The sequence below is a fragment of the Canis aureus genome, chromosome 28, assembly GCF_053574225.1.
Source record: "Canis aureus isolate CA01 chromosome 28, VMU_Caureus_v.1.0, whole genome shotgun sequence".
Lineage (NCBI taxonomy): Eukaryota > Metazoa > Chordata > Mammalia > Carnivora > Canidae > Canis > Canis aureus.
The window spans coordinates 30,709,821-30,735,080 of NC_135638.1; the positions used below are offsets into that span (position 1 = coordinate 30,709,821).

Below are 25,260 nucleotides of genomic sequence, written 5' to 3' on the forward strand. Positions count from 1 at the left end.
CATTTATTTTTCCTAGACCTACGGCACAAACACCAATGTTTATAATGGAAAGACATCTTTGTGAATACAAGAGCTTTGAAACTTACATGTCCACTTACAAACTCGTTAGGATAACAAAAATCCCAGCTTATAGAAAGGTAGACTCCTGCAGCGGTGCCGGGTACCCAAATCTCTTAGAGACCAAACATTTTCTGCAGATTAACGTTGACTCTGATTTTCTACACTGCAATTTAAGTTCACACTAGCATTCAACATCTGGTAAAATAAGTATTACAGAAGAACACATTGTGAACCTTCCCAAGGAAAAAAAATTATAATTTTCTAAAAGAGGTAAGAGGAACTGCCACAAACAGAAAATGTTGCTGAAAACCAAGTTTCACTGTATTTTTAAACCAGAGAGAGAAGAGAGATAGAGAAAGAAGAGGAGCCCAATGTCCATGTCCCTGTTGGCAGTGACAGCTCTTGCAGGCAAGCAGGGACCCAGGTTTAGTTACCCGTGACACATCCGCAACACTGAGCATGATGCCTGGGGTAGAAGAATTCAAGGCTTTTTGAATACGTGAATAAATGCAGAAGCCAATAAGTGAAAGAAGAATAGAGGGGGAAAAATGAGATTCCAGGGCAGCGTACAATATAAAAATTAAGGAACTCATAACGAAAAAGCTCTGCATGAAACTCAAAGGAAAAACCTCTTTAAGTTTACCGTGTTGCACTTTGCACTGCAAGGCAGGCCGGATTCGGGTTCCCTTACCTGAGGCACAGGCACTTTCTGCGGGGTGTTCTGGGGTGATGGGTGGAGCTGTGCCCAAGGCTGGTGATGCGGGTGTGGGGGCGAAGACTGGTGGTGCAAGCCTGGGTGGGGCTGCATCGGAGGGCAGGTCGGCAACTGCTGGAAAGACGGCTGCTGGCCAGGATGCTGTTGGCCAGGAAGCAGTCGCTCCTGGATTGCTTGGGGATCTGCAAGGCCAACACCGGGACAACCATTTGGTCTCATGTGCCCGGCCAACTCCCTCGGTGCTGAGGACATGCCCATGAACGGACGAGACTGCTGCATGTTTCTGGGGCCCATATTCCTCTGTCCGATTCCCATGGCACCGGGGGGCTGGTGAGACGGCTGAGGGTGGGGCATATTTGGATAACTGCCAACTTCCATGGGTATCCCAGCACTTCCAGGCCTGACCTGCGGAGGAGGAGTACCTGCCGGGTTACTCATTGCTTTCATGGGTGACATGGGAGGTGGAGAGGCGTAAGTTCCCTGAGGCTGTGAAGGATGCATAGTTTGTGTGTTCATTTGGTTAAGTGAGCCGCTGGGGTGGATGGGCTGCTGGTGCATTAGTCCTTGACCACTGTTTGACGGGAATCCTACAGCATTGGGATATCTTGGTACGGACTGACTCATTGGAGGATTATTTGTAAGGCCTAAATTTTGATTCATCCCTGTATTGTTAACTAATCCCTGATTTAGGTTACTGTAAGGATATCGAGAATACTGCCCTGAGTTGTTCATAGTAGGTGAGGGGACTGTCTGGCTCCGAGAGCTAAAGTTAAGGGTCTGTGGCCGAACAGCCCCTTGCTGAGGAGGATTAGGGGAGAATCTGGGACTGTGGGCCACGGATTCTCCATGGAGAGCAGTAGGGGGGTGGTGGTGGAACTGTGGCACCGAGTGACGCAGGGAAGGTGCCATGCTGGGACTCTGTTGGGGCACGTGGGACAAGTGGCCAGGGCCTGAAGTGGCGATGAAAGGACTTCCCTGATTGAGGCCCTCTTGGCCTGGGGAAAACTGGCTCATCCTCTGCTGTGGCTGACCATGCTGCTGCATGGAAAAATCCCCACGTGCCATGTAGCTGCCCATCTGCTGCATGTGCTGAGGGTGGCCCTGTGCAGGAGGCCCCGACGGAGTGGGCTGGGGCGGCTGTGGCTGTGGCTGCTGCTGGTAGGGGGCCCGTATCTGGTCTGGCACCTGCACAGCCCGGGGGCCCCACATGGAGCCACTGTCCACGAATGACTGCCCGTGCCTTTCATTCTGCATGCCAGGGTAGACTCCCATCTGACTGCCGCCACTGCCACCATGGGGGACCTGAGGGACGGGGGGGCCGTGATACTGCGAGTGGGGAGACGCAAGCCCGTTCCCAGGGGCGCTGCTCATCATTCTATTCGGCTGATCCATCAGATGCATCTTTTGCTGTTCGTACTGATTATAGTGATCAAAATGGGTCAACTTTGTTTGATTTTGATTAGTGGAGGGATGATGAAGGGATGGCTGCAAGGAGGCGAAGCCCTGGTCTATCGGCATCTGCTGACCCATGGGGTTCACTGGATTTTCTGGGTAACCACATTCTCCGAGGCCTTCAAGGCCTTCGCTGAAAATATTCCCATCCTCGCCAAAAAGACTCATCATTCCTGGATCTGCCATCTTCTTCCAACGCGCGGCTCCTCCAAACCACAGCTCAGGAGCTTGTCTGTGCTTCACCTCACTGAGGTGTTTGTCCTCAAAGCCTATAATCCTTGACTAATCTTCTTCACGTCATTCCATATTTCTTTAATTCTCTTGGACCCTGCAGTGTCAGGCAAAGTCTGGATATAGGTCCTAGAAGAGAGCGGGAGGTGGGGGGAGGGGGGAGGGAGGGAGGAAGAAAACAAAGAATTAGGAACGAATGATAAGAAACTGCCAGTATTTTACGCATTCGAATTTGGTTTCCATCAACAATACTAATCTAGCCCGCTCGCTGAGCTGTATTTTATAAATCTAGTTCACTTTAAGAGAAACTCATTAGCTTCTACCAGAAGCATTATTATGATCGGTTACTTAGAAAGCAAGCAAAACACTAACCTTAACCTTAAATTAATCCATTCACTACACTTCCTAGCGCTCCATTCTTGGATGGAACAGAACAAAAGAACACAACATGAAGCAGCAGCAGCTGCCACAGCAGGCAAGCAGATGTATGAATATAGCCAAGCAGCCCATCTGCTGAACTAAAGCCCTGGAAATGCTCTGGTTACCAACAGCCCGCCCTTAACCTTATTCCCCTGAGCAGTGTAATCAGATGAGCAGCCGCGGCACCGGGGGCTGTGAAAAGCTCAACTTAGTTAAATTGACTAGAGGATTATACAAATACCAAAATCAGGCATTTCGTACAAATTAGATATTTACGGCCTGCATACAACTATGTAACGGCCACAGAGGCATCCAACAAGAAAGTGCCCACAACGGTGTTCGAACAAGGGAGAGTCCGTAAGGATGGTGGAAAGCAAGGTCATGAACAGTATAATAGGTTCATAATTCCATTATGTTTCATGGCAGTATATAGGACTCAGAAAGAGACCAGAATAAAAGCTTTCATTCTCCAAGAGGGTGGATTTCACCCATGGCTTTGGGCCCACCGCGCCCCCAGACCACGCTGCCGGCCGACAGATCACAGGTCATGATTTGCCGGCACATACCAGGCCCTGGTGATGCACCCAGAGTGTGACCACTCAGAGAAACTCTGGACGGGTGGCTAGACGCTGGACGATGACCATTCTCGTCAGAAGAAACCGAAAACTTCCCCCAAACTGGTCAAAACTGAAAATTACTTTTTTTTTTTTTAAGATTTTATTCATTTATTCATAGACACACAGAGAGAGGCAGAGACACAGGCAGAGGGAGAAGCAGGCTCCATGCAGGGAGCCCGACGTGGGACTCGATCCCCAGGTCTCCAGGATCATACCCCAGGCTGCAGGCGGCGCCAAACTGCTGCGCCACTGGGGCTGCCCTGAAAATTACTTTAATGGAATAAAGCTCCAAATATCCATGCAGGCCTTCGCCCTTGCCTTTGCCTCTTCTGGGACAAGACAGGATGAGAGCCGGTAGGGAGAAAAGCACATCTGTCAGCATCCTGTGTTTATAGCACAAGGTATATACTACTTACTGCTGGGCATTTTGTTCAAACAGTTTCTAACAGATTCTGCACGTCCGATTAAAATCACCAGTTTAAAGAATGCTTCACCAATCAAAACCGGAAAGTGTTTTTGTCGAATGCTAATTAAATCAACAACCTAATAAAGAACTAATTCACATAGGAAAAATGTCCGAAATCTTAAACATCTTTGGAATTTAACTCATTTTTTTCCTCTTTCATGAGCACATGAAGTATTGTGTGACACCACCCAACTGGAAAAGAGCAGTATCTTGAAGAATTTCAAAAGTGATGTTATAAACAGGCTCAGTCATAAATACTGACGCACTTCTCCACCAGCATGGGAACGAACAATGGGCAACCAGCACTGCTGAGAACTTACCAGAAAGAGAGAGAAAACCCAGTCCCTAAGAGAGAGAGAGAAAACCCAGTCCCTGCCTGTCCTACTCTAACATATTCCTAACAAGGGGAGAATTTTGCTTACAGAAAATGTAAACAACATTCCTGTTCACTGTCAGAGCTACAGACATAACACCTGAGAAGGTCTTCAGGTCTGTAGTTTTCAGGTGACAGCTGTCAGCTAAAGTCAAAGGTCTCCTCACTCCGCCGCTAACTGCCATGAATTTTCTGATCGACTTTTCTCCAAAACAGAGGTCAGAAGAGTGAGAATAAGGTGAGCATGAAAGCCATTTTATTTACCGACATGCTGCTTTACTACACAACCACTTTCAAATCCAAAATAAAGACAGGCAGAAATCTTCAGCGCCAAGTGCAACAAATATTTATAAACCGAATTTACTCCTAAACAGCCCAAGCAGTCAGTCTTCATTTATTCAAGACTCATTCTAGCTTTCAAGGAAATAAACACTAGAACGGACTTGGTAATAGCTTAAACTAGCCGTGCAGACTAACCCCTTACCAAAATAACCTTTCAAATTAGCTTAAGGAAGGTAATGTCTACTCATATGTACGGACGGCCTTGTTTTTATAGGATAACAGCTTCATCCTCCAGGGTGCCCCGCGTGTCATGGGAGGCAATGCTACTGACTGCATGGGGTTCCCAGCCAGCTCTGGAGGGAAAGCAGTCCAAGGGGAGGGGATGGCCTGGTCCGCTGAGCCCAGAGGCACAGCAGCCTGGGAGCAGCAGCTTCTGAGATGCCCCTTACCTTGTATCAGCTTAAAGGTGGGGCAGAAAGGGGAAAAAGAACTTGCCTACAGGCAGAAGAAGGGACAAAACAGAACACTTACTCAAAGTAATCCTACCTGATGCATAGGCTTCCAGTTAGCCAGTCTAAGACTTCATTTCCCAGAAGCAAGAAAAATGACAGCATTACCTGATATCCAGTAAACGCACCACCCTCCACAACAGAGACCACCATCAGGTGAGCTCCAGGCAGAGGAGTTCAAAAACTATGGTTTTAATGACGCTCCCGCTTGCCTGGGCAGCCACCACGATGCTCCTGCCCCTTTTCTGACCTCAAGACTTGGCTGGCGACTATGCTAGGAATCCATCTGGTAGCTGGATTTCATATTTCTGATCTGAGCTAATCTAATTAATTTATTTTGGTCCTTTTTAATTTGATCAAGTCCATTTGAATACCCACTTTCCCAAGTCACAGCTGCAACCTATAATTTTGTTTCTATCAAAGATATTCATTTAAAACTCCTTTTTGGAGGTTGGCCTCTTCTCTACATTCAGCATCTATATTTTCTATGTCTACATAGATCAGCTGTTCAATGAGCCATCAAATCAGAGCCGTAGATATCATTTTAAATTTTGCAGTAGTCACATTTTAAAAATAACCAAAGAGTGTGAAATTAATTTTAATAATAAATCTAACTTAATCCAATATATGGAAAAAAATTATCACTTCAACATGTAATCAACATTAAAAAAATGAATGAGATCATTCACATTTTTTGGTACGGAGTCTTGGAACCCCAGTGTGTGTTTCACACTTAGAACATATCTCAATTTCTACTGACCACATTTATTTAAGATTTTTAAATTTATTTATTTGAGAGAGAGTGAGCAAGAGAGAGAGCACAAGCTGGGAGTGTCAGTGAGAGAAGCAGCCTCCCCCACTGAGCAGGGGGACCTTGATCGTTAGTCTCTCGATCCCAGGGCCCTGGGATAATGACCTGAGCTAAAGGCAGATACTTAACCAACTGAACCACCCAGGCGCCCCTACTGGCCACATTTCAAGGAAAAAATGTGCACGTGGCGGTAGGGGCTATCACGCTGGACAGTATAATTACATATTATTAAAAAGATGACTAGATATACAAGTTGTCAGTTATCAATACAATTATCAAATAATTTTCACGATTATTATCTGGGTAATAAATATTCAAGTTGTATTTATGTTTGATTTGGTTTTAAATAAAAATCAAACTAAATATCAAATCACACTTATTCAAAACACAGGTACTGAGTACCTATAATGATCCAGGCACTGGTCTAAGTACTAGAGATATTATCAACGAATAAAATCAAAATTCCCTTTGTCCTCATGGAGCTCATCTGTAAATGATAAATCTTAAAAAGTAAGATTCAGAGGTTACATTAATAAAAACTTAGGATACCATTTTACAAACTATTTCTTGGGAATTTATGATGGACAAGTGTTTTAACATGTGTGATATTATATAGTAAATAGTACGGAAACAGACAGTGAAGTCACAATAATGTAAGTTTCTGTTGAATGCCTTACTGGGCACTGGGTATTTTCTGAGATAGCAATGGCAGTGCAGAAGGTACATATGTCTGGGGGTGAGGAGGGGTCCAATGAGACAGCTCAACTAACAGAATCACCTATGCTGCAGTAGAAACTTCACTGTGAAACCAATTATGAAAATCTGAGAATTAGCAAGGACTTTGGAGACCTTCTAATCCAAACCCCTCTTCCTCCAACAGATTAAAAAAAACCTTTTATAGACTGAGAAGTAAACATCTTCTAGGAGGTATTTTCATGACGGACAATTCCCAAAGATGGAAGAGAAATGTACGGAAGAAATGGCAGCTTACTAGTAACAGCAAATTATTAAAGGCCTAATTTGCATCTGTTTTGTTCGGAGATAAGTTACTAAACTGCTGAGACCAACCAGCATAAGAGTTTCCTTTCAAACAAATATTTTTAATTATACTATCTATCTGTAACTTTAAGGAAGCAAGCACATTATTAGCACCACATTGAGGCTATTGATTGATTTTGGGGAGGAATAAGCAGGAAGAAAACTGGCAGATCCAAAAACCAAATAAACAGCACATAGAGAATCAGGGATGAAAGCAACAGGCATACAACGAACCGAGGTGAAATAAGTTGTGCAAAAACACATATTAATATCTTGAAATGATTTCTGACTTCCCCAAACTTCTATAAACAATGCTTATCTACGCTGCTCTTGCCAAAGTAATATGGCATTCCTGCAGGCAAGTTTCAATGTGGTATCATAGTGAATGACCTGAGAAATTAGCAAGGAGGTTAAGTGAATACAAAACATTTTCATGTGCAAGATATTTTCCATAGGTCACTTTTTATCCAATTGGGTAAGTAGAATGCCATCCAAAGGAAACTTTTTTCATAAATATCCAACATGTGTGGCCAAGTGTAGACTCAAAGGATAACTGCATTTTAGATGATGAAGACTATTTTGTGATCTATAGCTTGATTTTTAATTGTGCTCTTCAAGTTTCTATCCTCCATCTCCAAAATGCCTGGGGCACGTAACATGACCGTGACAGTGATTCTTGGGCGTGGGTAAGCATATATCAGCATTTCCACGGCAGTTTCTAGCAGCTGTCACCATCCGCAGTACAACCTATGAAGGTGCCTCTCCATCATCAAGGTTACAAATTATATCAAAAGGGAGGAGGATCCATGAACCCATAGGTGATCACATGAAAGATAAAGGGCTCAGTACCACTGCATGTTCCTATTCATAGATCTGCTAGATCATAAGGCCTATGGGCATCGATGCCCACTCATAGCCCCCAAGAGCCACTTGGGAAAGAGGAAAAAGTCTACCCAGGCCAATGCCCACTGTGGAAGAAGGTATTACCTAACGGACAATGACCCAGATAAACAATCAGGAAATGCCTCCAAGTCACCAGCATCAGTTGACTACAAGTCAGTTCTAGATTTGCCTCATGGCCCTTCCTGAACTCCCCAACCCACCACCCACTCCCTGCCCTGGGAAAGACCATTTTCTTCCTCATTAGTATGTCGGGTCATGCTAATATGCTATGAATGCCCTGTCCCACACAACAGCCATGAGCCACATGTTGCTATTCAAATTAATTAAAACTAAATAAATTTAAAATTCAGTAGGTCAGTCACACAAGCTACAACCCAGGGCATACATAAAACATTTCCATCATTGCAGAAAATTCTACGGACTGCACTACTATGTATTTCCTGTTAGAGGTAACATGTTTAGACAAAGACCATATTAGATAGTAGCAATTTTCTTTGATGAAAAATACTTTCTCCTGTTCAGTGCATTTTTTTTTTAAGATTTTATTTATTCATGAGAGACAGAGGGAGGCAAAGACATAGGCAGAGAGAAAAGGAGGCTCCCTGTGGGGAGCCCAATGCAGGACTCAATCCCAGGACTGCAGGATCAGACCTGAGTCAAAGGCAGATGCTCAACCGCTGAGTCACCCAGGTGCCAGTAAGCTTAATTTTTAAACCAGAATCTACATAATGATATAGTAAGGACACTATTTTTCTTAGTGGCTTTGTGTATTATTTTCACTATTTTATTGGAAGAAAAAAATATAGAAAAAACAAAAAAGGATTTGAAGTCCTTTGGAAGTCCAAGCACCATATGTAAAATAAAACCAAAAAAAAAAAAAAAAGAGTAAGAATTGCATTTACAGCTAGCTTCCATGTTTAACACCAGGAAACCCCCAAATCTGCTGATATTAAAGAGATCCATATTTTTTATAGGAAAAACTATGCTCAGAATTGATGTTGTATAGAGTAATGGTATGCTTTACATCAGCATTCCTTACAGCAGCTAATACTAGTTCCATCCGCCCCTCTGACCCAGCCAAACAATGGAAAATAACCCTCTATCCTTCCCATCATTCATTCATTTAAAAATATTTAATGAGTGCCTACTTTGCATAACGCATTTACCAGACACTGGGTACACAGAACTGAACAAAACAGACAGGGCCCCTGTCTTGTGCAGCTTGCTATTCTAATAAATGCCCCTCAGATACCCTTCATATACCAACCACCAACCAACCTGCTGACTCTGCCTCCCAATACCCCACAGGTCTACTTCTTCCTCTCAGTTCACCCCACCTCTGATGGAGTCAGGCCTTCGTATTTTAAGCAAGGATAAAACATTAAAGACTGGCTGTTTCTCTCCAAGTCGGGTCTCAACAGGTTCACACAGCCAACTGAGCGATCTTCCAAAACACAAAACACATCATGTTTCTCCCCTGATTAAAATCCTTACAGGAGTTTCCAGAGTTCCATCAAGTCCAAGTGCTCCAGCGTGGGTGGAAGGCACTTCATAATCAGATCCCTGTCAACCTCCATTCTAAACCCCAAACTTCCCCCTCCCCACCCCTGAAACATGCACAAACACCCAGGCTAGGTCTGATGAGAAGTTTACCAACAATCATCCACTCACTTCCTCACACCTTCCTCGAACTACACACCTGCCTCCTTATGTCCTCACCTTGCACTCTGGCATCTTTTTCATCTCAGTCCTTTTGTTACCACTCCTCTGGGGAAACTTCCTGACCCTCAGCCCTTTTTCTCCTCAGGCTGATTCAAGTCAAGCACTGTTGTCCTCATTTATTTGCCTTGCCATCTGAAGCAGGTGCTGGGACTACTGATACTTCCTAGGAACTGGTGAGAGACACAGATTCTTGGGTGTCCTAATCCAGACCTCCTGACTCAGAATTGGCATTTTATTAACAAGCCTGTCGATTCCTGCGCAGATGAAAATTTAGGAAGTCCTGCCCTCAGGACTGAGCCACCATGGCTCTGACTGCTCCTCAGTTAACACAAGAGTGAAAAACCAACCACAAATAACTCATCCCAAAGGATTACAAAGCAAGTAATACAAAGATGTGCTATCTTACACTTAAGGAAAGGTAGTCGAGGCATTCCTGACCAACAAAGAAACAACACTACTATCGACCTCACCCAAAAATTACGAATATTCCTTAGTGATAAATTTTAATTCATAATGGTTTACAAGGAGTGGACATCTAAAAGGGGTTTAATTTTATAGATACACCCATCTGCTTGCCAACCATTTTACATGACCCCCACACCAAAAAAAAATGCAGTTAACATTAATATCTAATGCTATGTTACATAACACACTATTTCACAGGTTTCTTGCAGAAATCTTTCAGTTATTTCTACATAACTTTGAGAGTGTGCATATTCTGAGCTGCCTTTCAGATAAAGATGATTTTCTTTTTCCTATATAAGAGTGCTGGAGCCAATGTTTTCCTTTAAGGCAACTAATGAAACAGCACTCAACTAACAGTTCATACCAAGTGCGTGGCCACAATACTATTTTTTTTTCTAAATTGGACAAAAGGTAGCATTGTCCTATACATAAGTTATCTACCAAACCACAAGAATCATGGAAATCAATGTCTTTTAGAGAACAACCTTTACACCCTACAAGTCCACATTGAAATACCACTCTCTGAAATTAGCTCCTTCAAAGACTAAGCCCACTGAGAAGGCAGCCAGCAGACAGCTAACCTGCTTGTCCTACCACAGAACACATCCAGGGTGACCTCCTTTCCACATACAACTTTGCATGGCCCAGCAATAAACCAGTATACATTCTAAAAGCACTTAGAGGGCAGCCCAGGTGGCTTGGCGGTTTAGCGCCGCCTTCAGCCCAGGGCCTAATTTAAAAAAATAAATAAATAAAAATTTTTAAAAAAGCACTTAGAGATTCAACATGATATGGCGAAAGAAATGAGAACAAACACCTATATACTTATCTGTACGCACCATATCCATATAAGTACACAAGATATGTATCTATGTAAAATATGTGAATCCACTCCAACTTTGTAATGCTATCTTTTTTTTTTTAAGATTTTATTTATTTATTCATGAGAGACACAGAAAGAGAGAGGCAGAGACACAGGCAGAGGGAGAAGCAGGGTCCATAAAGGGAGCCCGATGCGGGACTTGATCTCGGGACTCCAGGATCATGCCCTGAGCTGAAGGCAGACACTCAACCGCTGGGCCACCCAGGCGTAATGCTATCTTAATTAATTTTATTACAGATGAGAAGGAAAGCAGAGACAAATCCACAAATAGGTAAATGGAAATTTTTTTAGTGTAATTTATTTGGGGCAGGAAAAAAATGAAACTTCAGAAATGTATTTCAATCCACCTAGCAAAGATGTTTATTGGGCAAACTAATGGAAAAGTAATATAAATTTTACAAAATTTTATGAATCCTGGTACATCTTGCTTAATATTGCAAAATATCCATGCATAAACAAAACATGGTTGATCTATGAAGGCAAATGATGTCACATGTTTATGAGCCTATTAAAAAATTATCATTTGAAAATATTTCCCTGTTCACTCTATCTAGTCCTATTTCAAGCAATTGACTACACACACACCCCCATCTGGTGATGTCAAGCCTACCAAAAGTGAGAAGAGAACAAGAGGAGGGAAGGAAGGATTGCCTAGGGCCACCCTCTGTCCAGGGGTGCTCTGCTGTTCACAAACCCCTGTAAAGCTAAACCAATGAAAGTTGCCAAGGTGGGACACAGGTAACAATGGTGAGAGGTTACCAAAAAAAAAAAAAGAAAAAGAAAAAGTAAGCAGCCAACTCTTCTGTAAGTATACAGAAAACACCATTTTTACCACATTTTCTGTACACTTACTACGGTTGTCACGGATTAACTGATCGGGCAATTTCCTATAATCTTTTGCATTTTCAAAGGTCCCAAAAAAGTTGAAAAGGGGATCTTGTCTCATATTCCAGGGGGATTTTAAAACTCTCAATTCTGTACCCAACTCTGCCTGGTTTGAAATGCAGGGAGAGAAAGGCTGTAGTAAACAGTGTCCTCTGATACATACTACCAACATTCTTTTCCTGAGAGGAGGCGGGGAAAAGAACCTTCGGCAATACCACAGCTGAAAATAATTTATCATCTTCTCTCCTAGAGCAGAGCACATGTGATGAGAAGCCTTATCCATCATGAATAAACCTGAGCACAGACACAGGCAAAGTGTCACGGGATGAGGGTAGAGGTCACATGGTAACCTGGAAGGTTCTTTAAGATGCCGTATTTCATGTGAAAGAGGAATACACAGGACTAAGAAAAATCCAAATTTCTACCAGGGAAGCAAGCAATATATATAAAAGGTACAGAGAATGGTAAAGAAAGGCTGTGGAGGTCCTTGGAAGAATATTAGAGAAAGTTATTTGGAAAAGTGCACATACTCTCAAAAGGTAAATCTATAGGGGGAAAAGGAAGAAAACAAATGTCACTTATTCAATGACTACATTAAATCTCTACTTCAATGTAAATTATATTTGACAAAGGAAATGGAATGATGCCTGGAATATATAATAAACAGCCTCACATCCATTATGTCATAATCATTCTGACTTAAAATAAGGTTGAAAACATTTTTTCTATACCTATGACACTTAACGAAAATGTGAATAGGATTCTACAATGCCATCATCATCAAAACTATGATAATCAAATCAAAACTATAATCAAAAACTATTCTAGGGCACCTGGGTGGCTTGGTTGGTTAAGTGTCTGCCTTTGGCTCGGGTCATGATCCCAGAGTCCTGGGATCGAGCCCTGTGTTGTGCTCCCTGTTCAGCGGGGAGCCTGCTTCTCCCTCTGCCCCTCCCCACTGCTCATGCTCTCTCTACCACTCTCTCTCAAATAAATAAAATCTTTGATTAAAAAACTATTCTAAAATATAACTACTGACAATCAAAGCTATCAATTTCATGAAACTAAATAAGCCTGATAATCTTTTAGCCAAGTTCAATGTCTTCATATTCGCATATAACAAAAGACAACAGTTTTCTCCATAAACTCTATATATTTAACTTTATGTTTTCCTGCATCCACTGCAAAGGCTCAACCCTAAACTAGCCCTTCTCCTTATTACCCAGAAATTTCCTGAGCTTCCTTCCCCAGTTATCTGAGCACTGCGGGCAAAACGAAGTATCTTTTACACTATTCTAAGCAAATTAATTCATAACCTAAATCTGTTCTCCCTCAAATTACAATACATTCTGTAAAAAATTCCTTTATTATTTTGCTACAGTGCCATACTATTCTATGTCACTGAAAGCTGACTGTTATGACCCACTTCTGTTTCACATATTTCCCCTAAAAATCATTCAATTAACCAATTCTAACATTAAGTACTTTTTACAGGAGTGTACAAGATTCCTGCTATTAGGATATCATTCTAACTTGCACATAAACTTTATATTTCAGTTTGAAAAGGGATCCCACTTATGTACTTATAAATTTCTACCTTGTGTTCATTTTGATCATAGATCAATATTAAGTTCACCTTGAGTGAGCAAGTAAAAGAGACTATAATGTAAGAAAAGGCAAAGTGAGAAGAGGAGTTACTACTAGGTGAGGCATTTGTTTCGCATAAAGAGGATGATCAAAATAATTTAAGGCTACATGAAACCTTATCAAATTTTGTACTTGGTTTAATAAAAAAAAAAATACAAAAAAGAACACACACTTGCCTATTCCGCTTTAAAATACAGAGCTTCCTAAGACCTGGGACTGCTGCACCCATTGGTTAGTATGGTTTTAGGGAGTTTAACTAGTATACATCATTTGCCAATAGAATTATGATGCAGGTAAGGAAATGTAAATAGTTAAGTTTCATCAGTGATACTATACATTGTATTACTCCTACCCACATTTTTCATTTTCTCACCCCCACATTCATTCTCTCTCTAAACATACCAGTTCCTACTTCATTCCCATTTCTCAGAGAACATATAAAAATATTCACAATGTTTCCTATGAAACAACTATGCAGAATATAAAGGTTTCTAACCATGCTACTGAGAGTCCAGTGCCTTTTTAAAAACAGAGGTTGGGCAGCCTGGGTGGCTCAGCAGTTTAAAGGCCTGCCTTCCGCCCAGGGCGTGATCCTGGAGTCCCAGGATTGAGTCCCACATCAGGCTCCCTGCATGGAGCCTGCTCCTCCCTCTGCCTGTGTCTCTGCCTCTCTCTCTCTCTCTCTATCATGAATAAATAAATAAAATCATTTAAAAAAAAAAAAAAGAAACATGTAGGGTCCACTTAACCGTGGATTCTTTAAAAAATAAATAAATAAAAATAAAAAAACAGGGGTTATGGCAAACATTTCTCAATTTCTTGAAAATAGCTTTAAAGGTTCTGTATATAAATCAGGGTGTCCCATTAAATAGAATACTGCCCCTACACTACATCTTCCAGACTGCAATGTATACCTGGAAAGAGCACAAAGTGTTCTGGAAGACCACGTATCTTAAGTTTCTACTTCAAAAATATACACACAAGCCCTCTGTACTCTGGGTTTGACACCTGTCAAGATCTCTGTGTATTCAATGGCCAATGCTCCTCAGCACTAAAACTAAAACAGGGAGATTAAAGGTTTTTTTCTCATCATGGTAAAGGGAATAGTTTTAAAATACCATTTGGTATTTAAAATTGTTTAGATCATCAGTATCCAAATAATTTTTATTGGTTGCATATAAACTTGGTAGTTAACAGCTTTTAACCTATCAGAATCATTCATAACTATTTTGTAGAATAAATTTAAGTTTTCTGACTGTACTTTTAACTTTTCCATTTTTCATATTTTTAATTTGAATAAATGATGTCCTATTGAAAGGTTAACCTGCAAATACATACATATCAATATTTCTTTCATCATGAACCATTTAGGGTTCCCCTATTGTATCTTAAGTGCATTAAGGCCCTATATTTTATGTCTATCACTTTGTACCCCCAATGCCAGACCCAATGCCTCAGTTTAAAGAATTAGCCATTATACAACAGATATCTCAGCATATCACTAATGCCCCCTCCTCCAGCCACAAAAATGTAGGAGAATCAATAAGCTGCACTGTCTCCCTAAGGTTTTACTCATACAAGGGAGGGGTTTGCATTGGGGCAGCATCTTCCATTTCTCCACTGATACTGTGCCATTTAAAAGGGGAAGCACATGCTGATGACAATTTTCTAGTTCTACAACTCCTTGTTTGTGTAATGACCCGCTCCAGCCTTCAGAGTGAACCTCTTAGAACAGTGTGGTCTGGCATGTTTCCCATCAACAGCGTCCAAAGAATCTAGCAATCTCTTCTCTCCACTTCACATTTTTTTGTTTCAAATGATGACTTTTTTTTTAAGATTTATGGATTTATTGAGAGAGAGAGCATACACGAGTGCGTGCAAGCAGGGAGTGGAGCAGAGAGAGAGAGGGAGAGACTCTCAAGCCAACTCCCTGCTGGGCACAGAGCCCAAGGCAGGGCTCTATCTCAGGACCCTAAGATCATGACCTGAGCTGAAATCAAGAGTTGGATGCTTAATGGACTAAAGCACCCACGTGCCCCTTCCCACTTTCCATTCTACCTACATTCTCACGTGCCCAAGAAGGAAATGCATTAAATGCTATTTATTGCTTATTACATTCGAACACCTTTTCTCCAAAAAGTCCAAAGTTCTCTACACACTGCCTTTTCACACATTTTAAGTTCCATCAATATTTGCTAACCATCCAACAACAAATATTATTGAAAACTATATTATCGGGCATCCACAAACAAAATGTTTGAAATAAATTTTTATTATTAATTTCACCTGGCTCCCTGGTTCACAGCTTATATTTAAGCATTTTGGATGTAATTCCAGTATAAAACAAGTAACCATGTGAATATGTTGAAAATAGTAACTGGTTCTTGATCAATCAAAATCATATCTTAATAAACTTATTTTTCTGCATTATAATACTCTTATGTCTTCATATAAATGTACTTTGAGTTCTTGAGCTTCTTTTCTGAGTTTTTTCTGACCCCTCTACTACTATCAGCTAGTATTTTGTTGTTCTTGGGGAAAGTGTTTTGGTGGAGATAAGAACAGAAATGCCGAGAAGCAGAGGCACCCTCCCATTAGACCCGTGTAGGTATTCCAATTAAGTGAAATTACAAAAATTTAAAATCCTCTTCTTCTGTCACACTAGCCACATGCAAGTGCTCAACAGCCACACGTGGCTAGTGGCTACTGAACTGAATGCAGCAAATAGAGCTCCGTTGAATTTTCACTACAGTAGAAAATACAGGCAGTATTGGTCTAGAGGGCAAGCAGGAGAACAGCAGGTAGAGGGAAGGAGGGACGACTGAAAAAGTCCATTCCTGAGGCCTAGAGAAGCAGGATATACTCAGATGTTGCAAATACTTCAATATGTCTTAAGTGGAGGCCAGATCTTGAAGGGCCTTATAATTCACTGAATTCATGGAGAAATCACTCTCAAGTTGTTAAGCCATACTATTTATAAAGATATACACTGTGAAAAGATTTACTGACTTGTGGACCACAGACTGGATGAGGTGGAAATGGTACAAGACTAGAACCAAGAAGCCCAATTTGAAGGCTCTAGCAGGAATTCAGGTAAACAATGATGGTGCAGCCAAAAAGGGAGAGAACTACCCAACCATCTGACTCAAGTTTCTGACCGGATGTTGGAAAATGAAGAGTCTAGGATGACAGGACCCTGGCTTGGGTAACTCCGCAGATGGTCATACCATTCACCAAAATATGGGGAATTGAAGAGGAGTTTACATGGGGTGGGGGAGAGGTGTAGAAATAACCCAGAGCTCTCCAGGAAGCCATACAAAAGAAGTGAAGAGCCCAAGAGAGAAAGCTGAGCTAAAGATATGGCTGTCTGGGCCACTGACAAACAGAAAGAAGGCAAAGTCTGAGAGTAGATAAGATCACCCAGAAAAATATGTTTAGTGATAAGAGAAAAGAACAAGGACAGTATCCTGAGGAATACCAACACTTATAGGGCAAGCAGAAGCGTCCACCAGCATGACAAAAGCAAACACCAAAAAAAAAAAGAAAAAACAAAAAAACAAAAACAGCTTTAAGAAGGAGGTGATCAACAGGTTCAAAGGCTACAGGGAAAACAGAACAGTGTCCACCAGTCTCCACAGGCAGAACACCAGTAACTCCACAAAGGTAGTTTCTATAAAGCAGTAGGGCCAGAAGCTCCAGTGCTTGAGTTGAGATGGTGACGGGTGGAGAAAAGAGTAAAGATGGCTGCCAAGCTCCAACAGAGGAGGGGAAGGGACAGCAAGCAGCAGTGAAGGTGACTAGTCGATCAAGGGCTGGAATACGTCTACTCAACATGAGGGAAATGGGATTTGTGTTCCAACACAACTCAAGCAACCCTGGGAACATTCCTCAGTCTCTCTGTGCCTTGATATAAAGTGGGGATGACCATAGCATCTACTCCACAGGGTTATTAGGGTGAGGTACATTAGTATTTGTAAAGCACTTAGAACAGTGCCTGCCATTTGGCAAGCACTATACAGGCATGTGTTAGATAAAATACATTAACACTGAGAGGAGGAGACATAGGGAGTGAGAGGTCCAAGGAGGAGCATAGAAAAAGGGGAATGATTAAAGGCATGAGTCTCTGAGGTGGCGGTGGGGCGGGGGGCAGGAGGGGAGACCCATGCACAGGGCATAGGATCTGCCTCTTTCATTGGGACAAGCAGAAGGATGGGTACAGATGCAGAGTTAACAAGTGAATATGGTTCATTCCCATGGCTTTGACTGGCTAGTTCAATTCCAAGGGAGGCAGTGGTCTTGAGGTATAAGTTTTAAAGAAACAAATTGGAGACAAAACAAGTGGAAAGCAGAAGATACACTGTGCTCACGGATTGAAGAATTAACGTCATTAAAATAGGTTATAAAAAAGGTTATTAAAGATGTCCACACTACCCAATCTATAGATTCAATACAATCCCTATCAAAATTCCAATAGCATTTTTCACAGAAATAGAACAATCCTAAAATTTGTATGGAAACACAAAAGACCCTGCACATCAACAGAACAAAGGGGCATGGTCACAGGGTGCCATGAACACACTAAGGTCTGACATCAACTCTGAAATGACATCTGGTTCTAGAAATGATAATTCCACCCTAGCTCTAATATTTGAGGACTGAATTAGAGTGTATATACAAAGCACTTAACACACTCCCTGCAGATGATCAAACAACTTTCTTCTTTAATGTGAGAAATTTAAATATGCAAAGTATGTCACCCAGGCTGTGTGGCCTTGATCCAGTTAGTTAGCCTCTCTGGTTCTTGATTCTTCACCTCAGGAGAGGGGAAGTGGAAAGGTGGCTGAACGAAAGGACAAATATCTTAGTATTCTGAGGCACTAAGTACTTCACAATTGGAAACCGGTGAAATTCTCTTCTGAAATTCACACTTCTAGTGACAGAAAAGTAATGAAAATTTCAAAAGTACAGATAATTGATAAAAACTGAATATACAGGTAAATTGAACACACATATATTATGTAAATAATTCAGTAGCTTTTTAAAAAAGTTTATTTATTTGAGAGAGAGAGAAAAAACAAGTATGGGAGGGGCAGAGGGAGAAAGAGATTCCCCCCTGAGCAGGGAGCCCAAAATGAAGCTTGAACCCAGGATCCTGATATCATGATCTGAACTGAAGCAAGATGCTTAACCAACTGAGTCACCTAGGCACCCCAATAATTCAGTAACTTTAAAGTTTAAAGAATTCATTCTGAATTCATGGAGAAATAAATCACTTTAAAGTTTTCAGCTATGCCATTTGGAAAGATACATATTTTATAGAAGGAATCCCCCCCTTACTAAAATGTGGGGACCACTAGCAACTCAAGTAACTGTTCCCGCCCCCCCCCCCCAAAGGTAAATTAGCACCTGGTTCATATGGTGAATTAGGAAACCACCATTTCTCAGAAGACGTTCACTTGCAACGCTATAAATGGGCATCCTAGGGAATCCCTCTGCTTCGGGCCCACCTTCAGAAAGGGCAGTCAGGGCAGTACACCTGCAGGCCCTCCTCTACGACAAAGACCTCAGAAGCCTGCCAGGTCCTTTCCCAAATGTCTGGAAGTGTTGGTCCAAAGACCAAGCAGTCACCTAAAGCAAATTTCTCAGAAGAATGAACTGCATGCCATCTTTATTCGAGGCAGCACACAATCTCTCTCCCAAATCACCAATAATATAAACTGTTGGTCACAGAACTGTAATCCTTCCATTAAATTAATGATTTAAGGGTTTAGAATAGAACTACAAAGCATCCTATAAAGTGCTGAAGAATTGGATTGCTAATTGCATTCTTCCCATTTCCCATTTATTTGCTGAACAAACTTGAGTGAGAAGTAATCTCTTTAATTTCCTTTTCCAAAAGTAAAATAGGTTAATGTCAATTGTCATCTTCAGGGATGTTGAAGGATAACTTCTTCAAATTCCTACTACAAATATACTTACTATAAAAATATATTAAAATGTTTATTATCCACTATGACTAGTCTTTTTTTTTTTTAAGATTTTATTTCTTGGGGATCCCTGGGTGGCTCAGCGGTTTGGCGCCTGCCTTTGGCCCAGGGCGCGATCCTGGAGTCCTGGGATCGAGTCCCACATCGGGCTCCCGGCATGGAGCCTGCTTCTCCCTCCTCCTGTGTCTCTGCGCCTCTCTCTCTCTCTCTCTCTCTATGTCTATCATAAATAAATAAATAAATCTTTAAAAAAAAAAAAAAAAGGTAGCAACCTGTGGATTTAATGCAGCTACCGAGATGTACCTTTAAAAAAAAAAAAAAAAAAAAAAGATTTTATTTCTTTATTCATGAGTGACACAGTGAGAGAGGCAGAGACATAGGCAGAGGGAGAAGCAAGCCCCATGCAGGGAGCCCGATGTGGGACTCGGTCCGGGGACTCTAGGATCATGCCCTAAGCCAAAGGCAGACACTCAATCGCTGAGCCACTCAGGTGTCCCCTATGATTAGTCTTGTAGGTCTAGCCTAGAACAGTCCTTTCCTCAGATTCCCAACTATACACAGATGGAAGAACTCTTCCATCAAAACAAAACAAAACAAAACAAAAAAACACACACAAAAAAAACCCCCAAAACACACGTACACAAACACAAAATTTTAGCTTCCACAATTTTAAAAACTTTCAGAAAAAAATCACAGACCATTTCTTTAAAATATCTCATTCCCTGATCAAGCCCCATGTCGGGCTCTGCATTCAGCACAGAGTCTGCTTGAGATTTTCTCTCTCTCCCTTTCTCTCTGCCCCTCTCCCTGCGTGCACATGCACTCTCTCACTCAAATAAATAAATCTTTAAAAAAATAAAACATCTCCTTCCCTTATGACCCACCCGCGGTAGATTTCCCTATCTCTGGAATCTAGAAAAGCACTTCTGCAGTCTGCAGGGCTTCATCACACAAGCCCAAAAGGTCCCCCTCCCTAGAGCTCCCAGAGAGTAAGGGAGACTTTGGTCATTGCCAACAGAGCCCTGTGCCAACTACCCACGGGCTGAGGGCTCATGGAGTGCTGCTCATGTCTAATTTTATCCCCAGTACTCATCACCATGGCTAGGATAAAGCAGCTGAATGTACATGCCTATAGAAGAAATAAAGAGTAAAGAGTTTTTCTTTTCAATAAGTAATCCACAAAAATTTGAGTGTCTACTTCATGATATGGAAAGTCAAACTGGAAACACCTGAGTGCTGTATTTGCAAATCCCATCATCCATTTCTGAATTTGTCCAAAAACTTATCTCCCCTTGATCTTACGTAACTAATAGTTCCAAGCAGACCCCCTTTCAACACAAGTTTATGATTTCATATTAGCATTTTCTCATCTTCATCTTTTATTGACCGTTGTCAAAAATTAGGCCTATAAATGTCAAGTTTACTTATAAAATCACCACCTCTCGTTAAAGATTAGTGTTGCACAATTATGGCACCTCTTCAACACTTTAGAAAAGCTTAAAACAATAGTAAAGAAAAATGAGAAAAAAGGAGTATCATGGCTGGGGGGATGGTAGAAGAGAGCAGCATCTGGAAATTTGGGGAAAACCAGTTGTGAAGCCAGCTAGATCCGGCTTACACACTTTCGCCACCTCAAGCAAATTAAAGCAGCTCTCTGACTTCAGCTTCCTCATCTAAGAAAATATGAAAATAGTATTCTACAACCTCCCTCAGAGGACAGCTTAGAAGTGCTCTCTCAAAAGTAGCCATTATCAGAATGCCTTACACACGACAGATGGTAAACAATAGTTGTCCTCCCACATTCTGCACCAACCCTACCTAGTCATCTAGATTTTCCTGCTCACAGCTTCACTGACAAATATACTGGGTACCTCCACGGGAGCTGACAGTACGAAACTCAAATGGTATTACACCAAGTCCTGAACTCTTCTGCCCTATAAAGAATTAAAAAATCCTTAAAAAAAAAATTCAGAACCACAGAAGCCTGTTACCTTACTAGGATAGAGACAGGGCAGGCAGAAAGAGTCCAGAAGGCTGCAGGGCAAGTCCCTGGATGAACATCTTCACAGACAATGAAGGAAATTCTGCTTTCAGGCATCTAGACTCTGGGAATCACAGAAGGCAAATGCTAAAGAACTCAAGACCTAATCCAATCACTTGACCTTACAGAGAAACAGTGAGAAGGTAAATGCTTCATTCAAGGTCATTCAGCTACTCAGAGGGAGAGAGAGAGAGCAAAGACTCCAAGACAAGTGCTGGTTCCTACTGTAATATATACCCTAAACTGTTAAGGAATGTATGCCTTTATTCTCAGGCAAGTGTCCTCTCAGACTAGACAACTGTATATATAATTAGAAAAATGTTAACAGACATTTGAGGCAATACAATTTTAAAACAGTACACCCAAACACCATCTATGGAGTAAGCTAAAGTCATAACTTGAAGCGATTCCAAATAAGGTGGCATTCTAAAAACGTTCTGTTCTAACCGTTGGCGTTATCACTGAATGTGGTGTTGTGTCTCCAAGGTCACTATGCTGAAGGAAACAACATTCATTTGCATAATTTCTGGTGTATTAAGTCAACTATGTCATGAAAATTTTTTTCTCTTAAACAGCAGAGGAGTTGCTTCCCCAAAATGTCTCTGAGTGCTAAGTCCTTCTTTCTACACGCAAAGATATTTGCCCTCTATGCATTGTTCCCATATGCCTGTATCTTTCTAGATGGTAGTTAATGCCATAAGCTATTCAATTCAAGGTAAATAGTTTGTGTGATCAAATTGCAAGCTTTTTTCAAAAACGGTTTTTCATGGGGAAAAAAACCCAACTTACAAACTATGATTATTCAGACTTAAGTGTGTGACAGGCATTTTCTCAAAAATGAACAAAATAAGTCTGTCACTTAAGAAAAACAATCGACAGTTTGTTGCCAATGATAAAATTTGACTTTCAAGCAAAAATGAGAATTTTGGAAAATCTGTATCCACCACTATGAACTTGACAGCTTCCCAATACTTAAAGAATTTTTTTTTTAATTTTTATTTATTTATGATAGTCACAGAGAGAGAGAGAGAGAGAGAGGCAGAGACACAGGCAGAGGGAGAAGCAGGCTCCATGCACTGGGAGCCCGATGTGGGATTCGATCCTGGGTCTCCAGGATCGCGCCCTAGGCCAAAGGCAGGCGCCAAACCGCTGCGCCACCCAGGGATCCCTTTAAAGAATTTTTTATTAGATAGATAGTAAGAGGAATAAGACTTTAAAAAATACTGTATAATGAAATGTGTCAACAAGTGAAAGATTTATGTAACTCGCTGAACCAATATTTTCCAAATTACCAATGCATGATGTTACAAAACTGTACACATGGATGGAAGATCCATTCAAAGCACAAGATACACCAATGCATTTTAATGAAACCAAATACAAAAATTTCACTGATACGGATTTCAGATTCCACATTGCAACTAACCTGTAAGAAATTACTCCTTATAGGGACACCTGGGTGGCTCAGTGGTTGAGCACCTGCCTTCGGCTCAGGGCGTGATCCTGGGGTCCTGGGATCAAGTCCCGCATCGGGCTCCCCACAGGGAGCGTGCTTCTCCCTCAGCCTGTGTCTCTGCCTCTCTTTGTCGTCTCTCATTAATAAATAAATAAAATCTAAAAAAAAAAAAAAAAAGAAAAAAAGAAAGAAAGAAAAAGAAACTACTCCTTATAGTTTTAGTATAAAATTATCTAAAAAGGCTATTCAAATATTCCTCCTTTTTTTTTTTCATTCCTTCCTTTTCAATTACAAATCTGCATGCTAGATTTTCTTCATGTTCTTCAACCAAAACAACATATTATAACAGATGGAATGCAGAAGCAGCTATCAAAATCTAACGGTCTTCTCTTGAGCCAGGCACTAAAGAGATTTACAAAAACAAAGTAATACCCTTCATTCTCGCTAAACTTTTGCTTTGGAAAACACTTATTTTTCATAAAAATTAAGTTGATTAACATGTAAAACTATTCTTGGTTAACAGCACTGCTGAGAAATGCAATGTACATACACTTAAAACTTACACATCATGAAACATCTAAACATGGTAAAACAAAAAATTAAACAAAAAAGGCCTTTCAAATATGATACCCTGGACATGGACAGTATGGCCACAAGTCGTAGCCGTGGAGATCTAGAAACTCAGTAATTTCCACTGCCACAATCACCAAAAAAAGGTCACAGATATCCTTGACAAGGGAGAGGCCAAATAAGGAGCCACAGACTCTATTATGAAGGTTACTTGATTAAAATGCCTGGCTTTCAAGAGAAGTTGGGGTGTGGAATGCAAAGAAGAGAAAGTTTAAGAACCAGCAAATCAAATGACTTGGCTGTGATTAGCCTAGTGGCTACACAGGGGAGAAAAGGAAGAGAATACCTTACTTTGGCTTTTAGCTTACTATATAAATATTTCAGCACTCACCCATTTGTTGTTCTTTTTATAAGAATGAGACATCCACACTCCTACTCTTACTGCTATGTATGAACATCAGAGAAAGACCCAAAAGCTTTCTACGTGTATCTTAAGTCTACGGCCATACTACCCTGAACGCGCCCAATCTCATCTATGCGTATCTTAGCTTCAATAATCCTATGAAATAAGCAGTACAAATATTATCCCCATTTACAGAGGGTGAAACTAAGTCTCAAAAGTTTATTTTTTATTTTTTTTTTATTATTTTTTTTTTCAAAAGTTTAAAAGACTGCCACAGTTGAGTGGAAGAACCCATATCCCTACCCCCACGTCTTCTGGGCTTTTATTTGAATCCTCTTCCACACACTACTCAGACACTGGTTCTCCCTGGGTGGTCCTGCACCAGCATCATTGACACCTTGGGGAACTTGTTAGAAATATGACGTCTCAGGCCAACCCATACCTACTAGATTTGAAACTCTTGGGGTGAGCCCCAGCGATCGGTGTTCACAAAGCCTTCCAGTCATTCTGATGTATGAACCGAGGACCTAGGAACAATGACACTCCAGAGAGACAGCTGTCCACTAAGACAATTATGTAAATAATATAAACAACTTGATACCAATACAATACAGCCAGAGCTGCCATAACAAAAAAACCACAGACTGAATGCTTTGAACAACAGAAACATCCTTCTCACAGCTCTGAAGGCTCAAAGTTCAAGATCAAGGAACCAGCAGGACAGGCTTCATTCTGAGCCCTCTTCTCCTGGCTTGAACGTGGCCACCATCTCCTCTGTGCTCACATGACCTCTTTGTGCACAAAAAGAAAAAAATCTTTCTCTTCCTCTTTTTACAAGGCCATCAATCCTATTGGATTCAGGCCCCATCCATATGACCTCATTTAACCAGAACTATTTTCACAAGGGCTCTATTTCCAAATACAATTACACTGAGATTGGGGCTTCCACGTGTAAGTTTGGGAGAACAAAATTCTGTCCCTAACTGAATTCAGAAGGAAAATGTTCAGGTCCCATGCAAAGGCTGATGCTGCTGGTCTAGGACCTCACCTGCAGAACCTGCAACACAGAGGGACAAAGAGAACGAAGTTTACTTGGAAAAGCAGCAAGTATCATGGGAATCCCAGCACTGATCCAAAGCAGCTGAGGAGGACTCACGGGGATTTCCACAGGAAGTAAGGAAGGAGGGAAAAGTCATTTCCCACACTGGTGCCTCATGCTAACTGGTAGTGGTAAACACTTACTGAGCATATGCTCATGTGCCTGGCCTTACATGGTAAGGCTTCAGATGTACTGGCTCATTTAATCCGCGTTACCCTCATTATG

General features: G+C 41.3%; 1 protein-coding gene across 3 annotated transcripts in view; it reads right to left on the reverse strand.

The window, feature by feature from the left end:
* The window catches only part of CHD7 (chromodomain helicase DNA binding protein 7), a 192,200-nt gene that overhangs the window by 125,316 nt on the left and 41,624 nt on the right, over positions 1-25,260 (reverse strand). For all 3 annotated transcript variants that reach the window (XM_077876852.1, XM_077876850.1, XM_077876851.1), the window contains exon 2: positions 752-2,587. In XM_077876852.1, coding sequence (XP_077732978.1) covers positions 752-2,413 — 1,662 coding nt within the window. In that variant the 5' untranslated portion in view covers positions 2,414-2,587. The remainder of the gene's footprint in view (positions 1-751; positions 2,588-25,260) is intronic.